The sequence below is a fragment of the Mus caroli genome, unplaced genomic scaffold, assembly GCF_978045245.1.
Source record: "Mus caroli unplaced genomic scaffold, Mus_caroli_1 scaffold_10, whole genome shotgun sequence".
NCBI classification, from domain to species: Eukaryota; Metazoa; Chordata; class Mammalia; order Rodentia; family Muridae; genus Mus; species Mus caroli.
The window spans coordinates 116378951-116394240 of record NW_028227265.1 but is presented as its reverse complement, the minus strand read 5'-3'; the positions used below and the strand labels follow the sequence as shown (position 1 = coordinate 116394240).

At 49.4% G+C, this 15290-nt stretch overlaps 1 protein-coding gene across 1 annotated transcript; it reads left to right on the top strand.

Moving 5' to 3' along the window:
* The first annotated feature begins 5378 nt into the window (after positions 1-5378).
* Positions 5379-15095, top strand: F7 (coagulation factor VII). Its single transcript, XM_085844182.1, has 8 exons — positions 5379-5512; positions 8031-8191; positions 9860-9884; positions 9961-10074; positions 11484-11624; positions 12673-12782; positions 13229-13352; positions 14012-15095. The coding sequence occupies exons 1-8, from the start codon at positions 5440-5442 to the stop codon at positions 14602-14604; spliced, it is 1341 nt and encodes a 446-aa protein (XP_085700308.1). The 5' UTR covers positions 5379-5439; the 3' UTR covers positions 14605-15095.
* Positions 15096-15290: the final 195 nt, after the last annotated feature.

The window sequence follows — 15290 nt, the reverse complement described above, 5'->3', positions numbered from 1 at the left end:
AGGTAGATCTTGAGTTTGAGGCCAGCCTGGTCTACGTAGAGAGCTCCAGGCCAGCAAGAGCTACACACAGTGAGACCTCATCTAAAAACCAACCAACAAACAAATGTCACACCTCATTCAGCGTTGCTCTTATTTCCTACTGCTCTGATATAAATAAAAAGTTAAACTCAGAAGTCTTTATTGTGAGAGTGAAGTTTGAATAAAGGCCAGCAATTCCTGCCACCTTCCCTCTTGGTGTGAGCCCTGGGCTCCCAGAATGGTTGTCATGAATGCCTTGTGTGGCTACTGTAAGACTGAGGCAGAACGGTAGGGTGTGGAGGAAGTGCAGGTACCACGCATAATATGATATATGTTTTATTTTATCTGACAGTGATGGTGTTAAAATAGTAACAACATATACTTGGGTGTGTGCTGAGTGTGAAGGGGACCAGAGACATGCAGTAGAGGCATCACAGAATAGTAATAACACACTTGGCAAGTCCTCATTGAGAAGGTAGAGAGTGAAGCAGATTTGTTGATCTGTGAGAAAGGTAGGGTGGAGAAATGGGGAAAGAACAGTGAGCAGAGACACAAAACTATAATAAAGAGATGTGAGCAGACATGTCTAACTCACAGAGCAAGTAGTGTCCTAATTGATGTGCCCAGACAGCACCAAACAGGCTAGATAAATAACCGCTAAAGGGGAGCCTGAGAAAAGGGCGACGACTGAGAATAAATGAGAACAAAAGGAGTAGCCTGAATAAAAGGAAAAGAAAGCTGACATAGTAATGCTAAAATGAATGCAAAAATGAAATTTAAGGCAGTTAGACTATAAGGAGCTAGATGGACATCCAAACTTTTAGGCTAGTAATAATGTTCCAAGTGCAGACAGCAAGGCTTGGTGGTCAATGCTCCTGTCATAGACATTGATACCTGTGTATCAAACAGGAAATGGTACCATTTTCAGCACACACAGAACATTCACAAAGCAATGACATAGATAGTTTGTGAATGGTGTTTGGAAGTCTGTAGCCATTATTCTGTGTCATTACCTAAGGGTGCAGCTGAAATATGACTGAGATGGTACCCACTTAATCTAATCTGACAACATTGTGGATAACAAGTATAATCAGTAAAATTAAAAGTATAAAGAAGAAATTGAGGGAGTTAAAATAAAAACAAATCAAAATCAAAACCTTAATTCTTGAAATCCAGAAAAACTGACTGTAACTTGTAGAAAAACAAAGAAACAACCTTGCCTGCGCCCACACAAGCTGAGCAGATCTCCACCCACCGAACATCCACAGAGTCGCGCCGCGCGCCAACAGAGCGGACATGGGCAAAGCTAGGGCTGGGGTTGCTGCTTCCCGCACTGCTCCTACCCACACAGATTTAATGCAACCAAATATCTGTTGCACCAGTTTCCAGTAACCAGAATATTTCTGCTTCCCCAAATCCAAGTAATGCTACCACCAGAGCGGGTGGCAGCTCCCAGCAGTCCACAGCTGGTCTCCTGGCTCTCCCGCTCTCTCTTCTACATCTCTACTGTTAGAGACTCAGGCCAGGAAACGTTTCTACTTCCCATCTTCTAGACTCACCCCAAATGGCAACCACAAGTCTAATGTGACCAGGAATAAACAGGTCCACCTCGTATTGTTACCATACCTCAACAGAAAACACTGAGAATTAAAAAATCTGACCAGATTAAAGGACGAGTTGAGAGAAGAGAGATGCCAATATTGAACCTGCTGGGATCTTACATTCCAAGATGAAGACAGCATCCAGAATTGATGTGATTTCCTTGAATGTAGCTTAAGAAATGTGGACACTTAAAACTCTCACTTGAAATTGGACATAGGTTTGATGTAAAGATAAGGACAGGGTATGGAATGGAGACCCATTTTGTCATTGGTTCATCTGACCTATAAAGCCATAGTGCAGTTAGGTGATATTCAATAGCATCTTTGATGCTATTTATGTATATGTTAGAAGGAACTACCAGGCGTTGCTTTAAATTCCCAATTTGTTGTTTCGTTACTACTAATTTAATATGCTAAGCTCTAGGTAAAGCTCCACTTTGTGGAACTTTGACTGTTCTCTTTGAAAGTGAACGTTTTACACCCTCTTTCCGTGGCTTTAGATCTGGCATTGTATTTGATCTTTATTAGTAACTGACATGTATCAGGCAATGATGGATTGGAACCCACCCCAAAATCCAGCCACCACTGAATAAATCTGATTTAAAAAGTCAAAAAAAAAAAAAAACCTAAGAAACTATTTAGCAAAGAGTGTTATAACATGTCAAACAACAGTGGTAGAACACACACATGCACACACACACACTCACCCTATAGGGCCAGTAACCTCCCAAACCATGGGGTTTGGTTTGGTTTGGTTTGGTTTGGTTTGGTTTGGTTTGGTTTCTTTTGGGTTTTGGCCAGGTTTACAGCACCAGGCAATTCCCTCCTATGGAGCCAGCCTCAAATCCAAATCAGAAAAGAGTTGTTTACCCCTCTAACAGTTGTAATTGGTTACCCCTGTAACAGTCATAGTTGGTTACCCCTGTAACAGTCGTAGTTGGTTACCCCTGTAACATAGTTGGTTACCCCTGTAACAGTCGTAGTTGGTTACCCCTCTAACAGTCATAGTTGGTTTCCCCTGTGACAGTTGTAATTGGCTTCCCCTGTAACAGTCATAGTTGGTTACCCCTCTAACAATTGTAATTGGTTACCCCTCTAACAGCCCTAGTTTGTTAGCCCTGTAACAGTCATACCAGTGTTTCATTCATAGGTTCGTTTACTACCTATGTAGTCACTGTTCTAGCATGCAGGGTTCTCTGATGAATGGGACAGCTGATGACTCTTTCCTCCAATGGATACTTTCAGAACTATGAAAACAAAGCATAAGGGAGGAAGTTTCAAGGTCAGTGCCAATTTGATTCTCTCTGTGCTACAGATAAAGTATGGTGTATCTTCAGCAATCATATATTTATAGTGGGCAAGCAAGAACAATGACCTATGTTGGGGAAAAAAACCCCACAAATTCTAAACAAGTAAATTTGTCCATGTAATGCAGGTATGGTGCAATATCAAAAAAGTACTGCTATAACTTACCATGTCAAACTGAACCAGATAAGTCAGCAGCCTCATGGATGTACAAAATTTAATTGATCGTTAATTTATCATGGTTATTGCACCAGGAATTTAAAAACAGTTTTCAACCAGATAAAGCATATGTATCAATCTTCAAAGCAAAAATTTTAAGTATCCAGACACTGTAAGCATCCTCATTCAAGCAGAAATCAAAGAGAGGTGAGCAAGAGCCTTTCTAGCATACAGGACAAACATGAGGACACCTCACTATTGAGATCATTCACTAGAATAGGGACTAGCACAAAGGAGCAAGAAATGAATCTGGTGGATTGAAAGTACCTGCTCCTAACCAGGAAATCCAGGAGCATTCACACATTGTTGGCAGTAGAGTCCTCGAGGCTAATACACAGAGCAAGACAGACCCAGAACAAGACACGGATCCAGAGCAAGACATGGATCCAGAGCAAAACACAGATCCAGAACAAGGCACGGATCCAGAGCAAGACAGATCCAGAGAAAATAAAAGTGATACTAACCTTTCTGCCTCAGATCAGCTCTCTAGTTCCTAAACTTCAAGTTACTGGTGGCATTGCCACTGGTCCCCAACCTTGCAGGGTGTCAGAACCTACAGGCATCATCAAACTCTGTGATTAGGACTGCTCCAAAGATTCTGCTTCCCCATGGAGTGAGGGAACCTGCATCTGCGTAGGTGTCATGGATGATGTGAGTGTGAAGGTGTAGCGTGCATGTATGCAAGGGTGTGCATAGGCTGTGTGTGGAGTGTGTGCATAGGTGTAAGAATGGTATGCAACTGGCCAAAGACAGTGTGCGTGTGTACAAGTCCATAAGCAAGTGTGAGCATAATGCGTGTGTGTCCCCGGGTAATTCTGAGCCCACGGTCACTGACGGGTCTCTCATGTGTGTCACATATACAAGGGTGAGGCTGACATGTAGCAGCATGCTGAGGGTCCCAGTCCTGTTCTGCAGACTGGGGAAGCCCTTGGGAAGCTGGCTGGGGATGAGGCTCAGTGCTTCCTGTCCCAGAGAAGGGGCAAATGGTCCCTGAGCACATACAAGGAATGTCCACATAAGGAGGACTCTGGGATCCCAGGAGAAGCCTGTTTATCTTTCCTGAGAAGGTAAGTGGGGAGGAGTCCAAAAGACAGTGACCCCTATGCTATCCCTCCATGTGTCTGCACTATGTATGTACAGTGCTAATGGTACCCATGGTACAGGTGTGAAAAGAAGACCAAGCAGAGAAGGCCCCCGCAGGTCCAAATGGGATCCTTGACACCTGAGACCCAGGAGCCAGCCAAGGCACGTGCCACAGGGAGGTCGCCATCTGCTGAAGAACTTTAGCCAGAGCCCAAGCACCAGGTGGGCTCGGCATCTGTCCTCTGAAGCAACTCCAATTGTTCTGCTGCTCCAGAAAGCTAAATACACATGTCCCGGAACTCAATAGGGAAGGGAATCCTGAGACCAGGTCCAGCCTTACATAAGAGAGCTGGGATGAATGGCTGCCATCTCCTCTCATGTCCCTGGAGTTACCCTGTCATGAGAGGATTGGATTTTACTGGGTGAAATTTGACCTCTATCCCAGAAGAAGCAACTAGGGTCCCAAGTATGAAGGGACCCCAGGAGTCAGAGGTGCCCCTGGGGTACACCATGCTGGCAAAGATTAAAGTCCCTGACTAGAGAGGGAGAGGTACTGTAGTGTCCCACAAAGGAGGTCTGACTCCCAAAAGAGTGGCCCAGCCTTGTACTGCCCCCTCCCTGAAAAGAACATTTTCCTCAGAGGGTCCAACAGAAGCCCACAGTGTAGTCTAGGAGGCTGCATGACCGTTAACCAAGTGTCCTTGGGCTAGATCCAGTTTTTACACAGAAAGTTTCACGTGCTGAGAAACCTTGTTGATCTCAGGCAACCCAGTGTCCACAACTCCACCTGGGGCCTGGGCCAGAGGACACAAAGGGACAAGTCATGGGCCACCTGCCGACAGCTGTTTCCACAGTGTGGGAAGAGGAGTGGCAGGGCGGCCCTTGAGAGCCATTGACGGCTGCACAGCCCAGGTCTGCCCTTCAGGTCTTTTCCAGGTCATAAGCCCATACCCTGTGCTTTTACAATGTCATCACTGTGAATATGGACATCCATCGGTGGGTGAGCTCTGTTCACACCTCCGGTCTGAGCCTACTTTGCCTGCCTTAGCTTTTCCCTAGATGTACAAGTGCCAGAGATATAAGTGGCAGCCTCCAACCGGCCTCCGCGCTTCCAGCCAATGCTCCAGCTTTCTCCACCCTTCTCCCCTCCTCCCTGACCTTTGCCCTCCCGGCAGCATCTGGACAGTCACCAGCCAGAAGCCACAGTCTCAACATGGTTCCGCAGGCGCATGGGCTGCTGCTTCTCTGCTTTCTGCTCCAGCTTCAGGGACCCCTAGGGACTGCAGGTACATACGTCTGTCTGTCCGGGGAGGGTTTCTCTGCACGGAGTTGCTGCTCTTTGCAGCGGCAGCTGGGACATCAGCAGGAACCCCCTCTAAGCAGCTCCACTTGATGTGCGTCCCTGACAGAAGCAAACAGCATCTGGGTGCTCGCCACCCAGAAATAGGCAGCTCTTCACAGGGGTGGGATCTTTGGCTGTCGTCCTCCAGAGATGTTTTAGAATCAGGGTGCTTCCCTGCCCTCTATGGACACGGACTCTTGCCTGTGAAGTTAGATCCTGGGGGTCACTCAGTACAGAGCTCTGTGGCAAGGGGTCAGATGTGTCAGAACAGCCACAGGGCAACTGCACTCGAGGGCTCGCTCACTGTCTTGGCTCTACATCCACAGCCCCCTCCCACCAAGTCCCCCCACCACATACATACATGTGTGCCTCTAAGGCCTCGGGGAAGAAAGCTTGTAGTTATGAATCGCAAGTTGCAGTCTTACAGAAAGAGATGCTGCCATGAACATTCCCATGCATAGTGACACGGGTGCTCGAGCCAGTACTGTACCTCTTGGAAGCCCATAGGGATTGCAGTGAATTCTCCTGTGGAACTGAGTGACAATAGGAGCAATGGCTTTCCCAAGTTCTCTGCAGTGGTGTGGAAGACCTTGGGGTCAGGTTTGCTTTGGATCTCCAGGAGGTTGACTGAAGTAAATTTGCCTTCTCCTACGGGCCCACCCCTTACACAATCACTTGCTGTAGAAGTGTGTATGCGTCCCAGTGGCTGGTGGCATATGGATCCTTCTCTGCCTGGTGAGGGACATTGATTGGTCCAGTTGGACAGTGTCTCCAACCTCTCTTTCTAGGAACACCAGAGAATGTTCCTCGGCCCTTCCTCTTCCCTCTCTCTGTCCCTTCTCAAAATGGTTTATCTGACTTCCACTCTTGTCCTTCCAAAGGACCCTCCTCTGGGGCATACCAACATCCTCCTGGTAAGCAGAGCCACCTTTCAACCCCACCTAGACCCAGCTCCTCCCAGTAAGGCCCCTCTGAGCCTCCTCTGCATAGGGGAAGCCTGTCTCTGTTAGCCCTCCTCTTGAATACATTGGATACTATTGGGTCTTCCATAACTGCCTTCCTTCAAGGCTCTTCTTCCCATCTCAGTTACACGTCTTCCCGTCCACAGATATCCCAGGCACACAGTTTATGTGACACAGTTGTTGTATGAGGACTTTGAGGGCCTCAACACCATCCTTGGTTTCCACCCCTGACTACCTTTAGGTGATTTAAACATCTGCACCCCATCTCCACACCCACTCCTGGGATTCAGACCCAAATCTTTGCTTTTCCAAAGCCAAGTGTGGAACACTGTCTTCTAGTTTCTGTCGAGGTCACTGACATTCAAGGTCTTGTGGTAGAGGCTGCTGCATCTGAAACACTTCCAATGTAGAAAATCACAGGACTCAGAACCCCGGGTGAGGCAGCTGTGGCCATGGTACCCAGGGCCAATGCTATGTTATGGTAAGATCTGAAGCCCCAGGGCTATGTGACTTGAGATTCTTGGATTGACTCCCTGGACACAGGGTAGAGGACACAGATGGGAGAAGAGAGGAAGATTTAAATATATGTTTGTGCACACATTTTATGAGTACCCAAGAAAGGGGTTGCACAATGTGTGATTAACTGTCTCTTTGTGGCTTGGTGTCACATGTAAACCTCATGATCACTGGCCTCACAGGAGACCACACCATTTGGCAATCTCGTTACTACCGATGTGTCATTTCGTGACCTTTTGTAAGCTCTCCAAGCATCTTCTCATTATAAATTCCTAAGAGAGATATAGGAGAAATGCCAAATCACATGGTTTTGGTAAACTTTCATCTCATCTAATAAATATGTCACCATATACTTCTACATAATAAAGACTGCGCCATGTTCTCTGTCACCAACCATCAACGAAAGACATACCCATTTTTCTTAAAGATGTATTTATTTAATGTATATGAGTACACCATAGCTGTCTTCAGACACACCTGAAGAGGGCATCAGATCCCATTACAGATGGTTGTGAGCCACCATGTGGTTGCTGGGAATTGAACTCAGGACCTCTGGAAGAGCAGTCAGTGCTCTTACCCGCTGAGCCATCTCTCAGTGCAACACATCCAATTTTAAATTCAGCTGTGCCTGGTCTGTGTCATTCCCTGTGACCTTCAGTCCACAGAAGAGGGTAAGCCATTGACTGAAACAACCTATGCACCTTCCATTCCTCGAGGTGAACAGGAACTCTTTGGTCCCCACCGAAGAGTGGAATGGAAAAAGATTAATGTGGGTCGGTTGTTCCCATCACTGAGGGAGATGGGTGTTTCCGCCACCGAGAGATCTGGTGTGGGTGGCTTTCATGGGCTGACCCAGTGTGGTTTCCTTCACTCACTGGAATGATCCAGTGTGGGTGTTTCCATTCCTGATGGGACCAAGAGTGGGTGGCTTCTGAGCAGCTTGAGGGAAGCTGCCAGGAGCACATGAGACCTTCTGTTTCTCAGTTTTCATAACCCAGGAGGAAGCACACGGTGTCCTACACAGGCAAAGGCGTGCCAACTCACTCCTGGAGGAGCTTTGGCCCGGCTCTCTGGAGAGAGAGTGCAATGAGGAGCAGTGCTCCTTTGAGGAGGCCCGGGAGATCTTCAAGAGCCCTGAGAGGACCGTGAGTGCCCCCATCCCGTGCCTGCTCTTGTGTAGCACACTGAGACTGGAAGGAAGTGAGCTGGGGATTGTGCGGGTCACACCTATGTCTCTGGATCTGTCTCCCCCTTACTGTGGAGGCTGCCACTCAGTACTCATAGATGTACAGGAACCCTGACACACACAGGTTTCTCTATCAACCATGCCACAAGCAGTTTTACAAGTACAACTCGTAAACTACACTGGCTGTGTCTCCTATTTTCCCAGAGGGGAATCCCTTATTCCTTAAGGGTTGCCCATGAAGTAAACCTGAGAGGGAAAATTCACCTCAAGAAGGCAGGACACACACACACACACACACACACAAACACACACACACACACACACACACGCAGTCCTCACTGGAAACGTGTGAGGAACACCATGGCTTCCTCTGCCACACTTGGCCATGTGCACAGATTTGCCTCCACTCCTGAGTTACTCTTTTTTATGTTTGTTTGTTTGCTTGTTTGTGACAGGGTTTTGCTATGTAGCCCAGGCTGACCTCCAATTCTTCATCTTCATTGCCTCCCAATTACTGGAATTATAAGTATGTGCTACCCCGCCTGGCCCTGTGGTTTCATTTTGTAAAAGATACATATTTATACATCACTGAGCATGTTCCTGTCTGGTTAGACATCTCCCCCTGGAGGGTTTTCCCAGCAAGGGTGTGTCAGGATAAGACAAGGCTTTGAAACAGGGTCCACTGTGTTTCCTTTTGTCATCATCTCTGGAAAAAAGAGTCAGTCACAGCTTCAGGGGAGGTTGTGAGGGGCTGGTTGTTCGTTCTCCAAGGGCTTTTCTTCTCACTAGCTTTGGCTCATATCACACCTCACACTCACAGGAGGCTCCGCTCACACTCATAAGAGGCTCCCCTCACACTCACAGGAGGATCACCTCACACTCACAGGAAGCTCACCTCACACTCACAGAACACCTCTGTCTCACACAAGAGACCTCACATTTGCAGAAGTCCTCACACAGGAATTTCACATGTACTGGAGAATTTACACCCATAGAACACCTCACAGAGGAACCCTCATTCCCACAGGATATCTCACAAACCCAAAAGATGCTCCACACAGGAAATTACACTGCACACTTCTCTCACAAGTGCCCTCACACTCACTCAAAGCAACTCACACAGGGAGCCTGGAGAAGCTGCTTTCCTCACTGACTGGAGCAACCACCTGACAGAAATAACTGGAGAAAAGACAGGTTTATTCTGGTTGGCCATTCAGGAGTCAGGGAAGGTGTGACAGTCACAGCGCATCCAGTCAGGAGGTAGAGAGTGAGGGATGCTGGTGTTCAGCTTACTATCTCCTTTTTATTCAGACCAGAACTCCCATGGGATGACACCTCCCACATTTAGAGGTCCAGCCCAGAACGGAAGAAAGCAGGATCAGGGTCAGAACTCGGGTGCTCTCACTTGGGAAAGGCAATTGTGTGGCGACTTAAATATCTCTAGAAAGGGCATAGAGAAACATCAGCCTCAGATAAGCCCTCCTCATCTCCAGAGGAACGCTATTTTCCCAAGCCCCACACAGACGCCCAGGTCAGGAGCCCCAGCCATAGCTCCCGAGCTCCCTCCGTGGACACTAAGTGCTACTTCTCATGACCGTGCCTCACATGGCTTCTTCTTCCCTCTCAGAAGCAGTTCTGGATTGTTTACAGTGGTGAGTAAGTGAAAGCCATCTGTGCCCCTCCCCTACACCCCTTCTTTGCAGCACACTAATGTCAGCTCACCCACAGATGGGGACCAGTGTGCCTCGAATCCATGTCAGAACGGAGGTACCTGCCAGGATCATCTCAAGTCTTACGTCTGCTTCTGCCTCCTAGACTTTGAGGGTCGGAACTGTGAGAAAAGTGAGACCAACTTCCTGCCTCTGTTTGCAATGGATGGAGTCGGGAGGGAAGGGCCTGGGTGACTGGTTCCAGAGAATAACAGCCTCATCGAGGAAGGAGAGGGTGTCCAGGCCAGCCTCGGCCCCTGAAGGAAATTGATCTGCGAGACATTAAGTATTTCTTTTAAACCCAGGGCCTTTGATTTATGAGTCTAAGATTCTGGGTCTCAGACTCGCTGTCTGTCCCCTTTTGACTCCTTGCCCTGAGAATTTTGCTGGACTGGAGAGATCTAGGGGAGGGAGGGTCCATCTCTGTCCCCACCAGGTAAGTCAGCTAGGTAAACTTCTTCTCTGTTGGTTTAAAGGTATGAAGTATTTATTCATCTTTGAAATATCAAATTATTGTTATGCTTGAAGACCACCAAACCGCTCTGGGCTCAACGGTTCACTAGTGGACTCCATAGACTCACTGACAGCAGAGATACACATGGGTATTTTGTTACACCAAAGTTTGCCAAGGCCAGAAGCAGGCTTCCTGTTGTTCTCTTCTGTGAGCTCACATAGACAGCCCAGTTCTTCTAGAATGCATGTAAAGTGCTGTGCAGTATCACCAATAGAAAGTCACTTAACCCCAGGCCTAGGTATGACACCTGTCTCCAGCCCCTCCAGTCCCAAATCCCACCATCAATAAAACCTTTGGTTGGCCATCTGGTATGGCCCAAGGCCCCAGACAAGTGGCAGTATTCCAGTTGGGGGATGCCCACGAGGTCACCTCTTCAGCCAGGACAAAGGTGTCCTTTCTGCAGACCAAGGACTCCTTATTGCCCAAGTGGGTTCTTCCTGGTATCAGCTGCCTCTGGTTCTCATCAGAAAGAGGCCAGAGAGAGTAAAGGGGGAAGGGGAGAAGGGCTCACTAACAGTCACTGACCCATGGAGGCCTGTAAGGTTTGGTGATCAGTGACTGTGAGTGACAGGACAGGCCTCCATACTAAAATGAACTGACCACCCTCGCCTGCAAACAGCCAGTGCTGGAGCCAAGGGCCAGGATGGCTCACATGGTCATGGGGGTTGCCTCAAGAGTAACTTCTCCCTCTGACGTGTCCATGGGCCAGTTCCCCATTCTATCGAGAACATTTCCTTTCCTTGGAAATGTTTGCTTACCACCTCCAGAACCCTTCACAGCTTCTCATTAGAGCCTTGGAAGGAAGATGTCATCACACACCAGCCTAGCATCCTCCAAGATTGCCCAGACATGTGACTCCCAAATCCAGCTCTCCATCCCGCCAGATCAGTCCACAGGGCAGGTGACGCCAGCCCAGCCTCAATAGCCCACAGCTACATGCCATATTCCAAGGGGACAAGAGCGACCACCACCATGGCCTGTGTGCCGACCTTGCAGAGACCTCTCAGGTTGTCTTCTCCTTTCCTCAGGCAAGAATGAGCAGCTGATCTGTGCAAATGAAAACGGTGACTGTGACCAATACTGCAGGGACCATGTAGGGACTAAGCGTACCTGTAGCTGTCATGAGGACTACACGCTGCAGCCAGATGAGGTGTCCTGCAAACCAAAAGGTAATAGGCTGTGGGGAGTGGAGCTGTCTTAGGCTCTGAAGAGGCAGTCACCTGTGTGGGCCTGTGGCAAGTTATCAGCTCCATGATGTGTAACAAGGTCAGACCTCTGCTTATCAAGTACCTGATAGATGTCGACTGACTGTGAGGTGAACGGGTAGAGACTTGAAGGACACCTGGCCTGAGAGCTGTTAGTCTGGAACCCTGGGCCAGCATCCTGCACTGTCTCAAGTATCCTGACCATTGAAGCAGGCCAGGAGTGGATGAGGAGGTCCTGCATCAACTCTTATGTCCCACTTAGAGTCTCTGAGACATAATCGGGAGTCACATAGGCACACCTGGCATCTGTATCCACTGCTGCAGTTAACAACATAAGATGACCTATTATTATTATTATTATTATTATTATTATTATATGCACGTGGGCAGTATTACATACGATGACAGTCCTGAAGGGATCAGAGAATGTCAGATCCCTTGGGCACTGACGTTCCAGGCAGCTGTGAGCTGCTTGTTGTGGGTGCTGGGATCCACTCTTGTCCCCTGCTCTGAAAACATATTCTCCACAAGAAGACTATTCGAGCTCTGCTTCCGAAGGCGGAGGCTTCCCGGAAGCGGATGGGGCTCAGTCTGTCTCATGAAGCTGGGAAGTTGGAAGCCCACGACTAAGTGTTCTTTCTTACCCGAAGCCTTCGCAGTGGGAGGCGCATGAGTCCGCCTTACGGACCCTGGCTTCCTGTGCTGGTGGTTCACGTTCACACAGATCATCACTTTCTTCATAGCAAACCAGAACGACATGTTCTCCCTGTGAGGCTCTGGCAGACCCCAGCTCTAGAAAGCAGGTCCTCAACTTTCCCCACACCGTTGTCTGCCTCCTCTCCTAGCCGCTGCACAAGGCCCTCCCTGCCCACTCTAGATGGAAGCCCCAAGTTCCTCTGTCCTGAGGCCTCTCACTGTCCCCAGCAGGAGCCATGGCAGCAGCCAACTGCTTCTCATCCTACAGTCACCTTCGCCTCTGCACCCTGCTCTCTCTGACTTCTGTTTCATACAGTTGAGTACCCGTGTGGGAGAATACCTGTTGTAGAAAAAAGAAACTCCAGCAGCCGCCAAGGCCGCATCGTGGGAGGCAATGTGTGCCCCAAAGGGGAGTGTCCATGGCAGGTAATGCTCTCTGTCCAGGGCAAACCTCTCTCTCCAGCTCTGGCTCCCCTGAAATTAGGGTTTCTACTCTGGGGTATGGAAGTTTTGAGTTGGGTTACATTTATACAGAAGAGACATGGGCCTCCATCTCCCCCCATCCCCTTCCCCACACTCTTGTTCAGAGAAAGGGAAAGAAAGCAGGTATTGAGGCCCATCCCATGAAAACCCATGCAAGGCCCACAGTTGCCTCGCACAAGTCACTTGAAGAGCTGTAGTTGCACCTCATCATCCATGCACCCCATCCTTCTGCACCCCTGTTGTCTACCAGAGCCAGCAGAGCTAGGGCTGCTCTACCCTGCTGGGGGAATCCCCAAAGGGATGGTGGGCAGGAATTGTGTCAAGTCAGCTGCTTCCTTGGGGGCAAGGAGAAGTAGCATGGCTCTCTTCATCTGTGTGCCCCCGCCTAGGCTGTGCTGAAAATCAATGGGTTATTGCTGTGTGGGGCCGTCCTGCTGGACGCCAGATGGATAGTGACCGCAGCCCACTGCTTCGATAATATCCGCTACTGGGGAAACATCACAGTGGTGATGGGTAGGTATGGCCCATCCCTGGCCTCTGGCCTGAGGGCATTTTCAGATTAAGATTGGCTCAGAGGCTGAGGGCCAATGGCCTGACATGTCTCTAACCAGGTGATATCTTCAAGAGTGGCACTGGAGATGACCCACTTTGTCCTCTGGGCCCCCCTCCTGTCAGAGAATAGGAGGAGACTGGGGGCTACTCTGTCCATCTTACCCTACTCAGAGTGGGTGTCAAGGACCCCATTCACTCCCGCAGGCTTTGCCCATTCACAACCTTCCCTCCAGAACTGCAGTGGACCCTGGGGCGGGCTTCTCCTGAGACCCTGGCGAGGAGTCAAATTCTCAGACATCAGAGGCTGAACTGACCACAGCCCTATCCACATACTCTAGGTTAGAGAAGCAAGACAAACAAGAGCTCTGTGTGGGGACATGGCCACACATGGTAGGATATGTGCCATGAGACATGGTAGGATATGTGCCATGAGGCATGGTAGGATATGTGCCATGAGATATGGTAGGATATGTGCCATGAGGCATGGTAGGATATGTGCCATGAGGCATGGTAGGATATGTGCCATGAGACATGGTAGAATATGTGCCATGAGGCATGGTAGGATATGTGCCATGAGGCATGGTAGAATATGTGCCATGAGTGGCGTGGTGTCCTCCCAGGTGAACATGACTTCAGTGAGAAGGATGGGGATGAACAAGTACGACGGGTGATACAGGTCATCATGCCCGACAAGTACATCCGCGGCAAGATCAACCATGACATTGCCCTGCTCCGCCTTCACCGGCCTGTGACCTTCACTGACTACGTGGTGCCTCTGTGTCTACCTGAAAAGTCCTTCTCCGAGAACACCCTAGCCAGAATCCGCTTCTCGAGGGTCAGTGGCTGGGGCCAGCTACTGGACCGTGGTGCCACAGCCCTGGAACTCATGTCCATCGAGGTGCCCCGGCTGATGACCCAGGACTGTCTGGAGCATGCCAAGCACAGCTCTAACACCCCCAAAATCACAGAGAACATGTTCTGTGCTGGCTACATGGACGGTACCAAGGACGCCTGCAAGGGTGACAGCGGTGGCCCACATGCCACGCACTACCATGGCACATGGTATCTGACAGGTGTGGTCAGCTGGGGGGAGGGCTGTGCAGCTATTGGTCACATTGGGGTGTACACCAGGGTCTCCCAGTACATAGACTGGCTGGTCAGACACATGGACTCCAAGCTCCAGGTTGGGGTTTTCCGACTCCCACTACTGTAGCTCCTTGGATAGCCCAACCCGTCCCAAGAAGGAAGCTACGGCCTGTGAAGCTGTTCTATGGACTTCCCTGCTATTCTTTGTGTAAGGGAAGAGAATGAGATAAAGAGAGTGAAGAAAGCAGAGGGGGAGGTAAATGAGAGAGGCTGGGAGAGGGGAAACAGAAAGCAGGGCCGGGGGAAGAGTCTAAGTTAGTGACTCACAAAGTCACTCAGAGGGGCTGGGCAGTGCAGTCACAGTCAGGCAGCTGAGGGGCAGGGTGTCCCTGAGGGAGGTGAGGCTCAGGCCTTGCTCCTGTCTCCCCGTAGCTGCCTCCTGTCTGCATGCATTCGGTCTGCAGTACTACACAGTAGGTATGCACATGAGCACATAAGACACGTGAATGTGCCAAGTGCATGTGCGTGCGTGTGTGTCCATCATTGGCACTGTTGCTCACTTGTGCTTCCTGTAAGCACCCTGTCTTTGTTTCAATTAAATGAGAAACATGGTCTCCACGTGTAGGGTCATGCTTCCGGGTTGCCTAAGGGAGTGTTTCTGAAGTACAGTGTGCACCCCTGCCATGGACTGTTTCCCCCCTGGCAGGGACCGGCTGATTTCAGCACACCTTGGGGATACCTGCTGTTACCCTGGGTTGTCCTTAAGTCCCTGAGTGGAGCCTCTGATGTCAAGTCACATACACATCGGCGGGG

Excerpts from the sequence above, each read along its gene's own strand:
- F7 (XM_085844182.1), top strand. The coding sequence starts at position 5,440 with ATGGTTCCGCAGGCGCATGGGCTGCTGCTTCTCTGCTTTCTGCTCCAG. Across the intron at positions 10,075-11,483 it reads GGGTCGGAACTGTGAGAAAA|GCAAGAATGAGCAGCTGATC; the intron begins GTGAGACCAACT and ends TCCTTTCCTCAG. Across the intron at positions 13,353-14,011 it reads AAACATCACAGTGGTGATGG|GTGAACATGACTTCAGTGAG; the intron begins GTAGGTATGGCC and ends GTGTCCTCCCAG.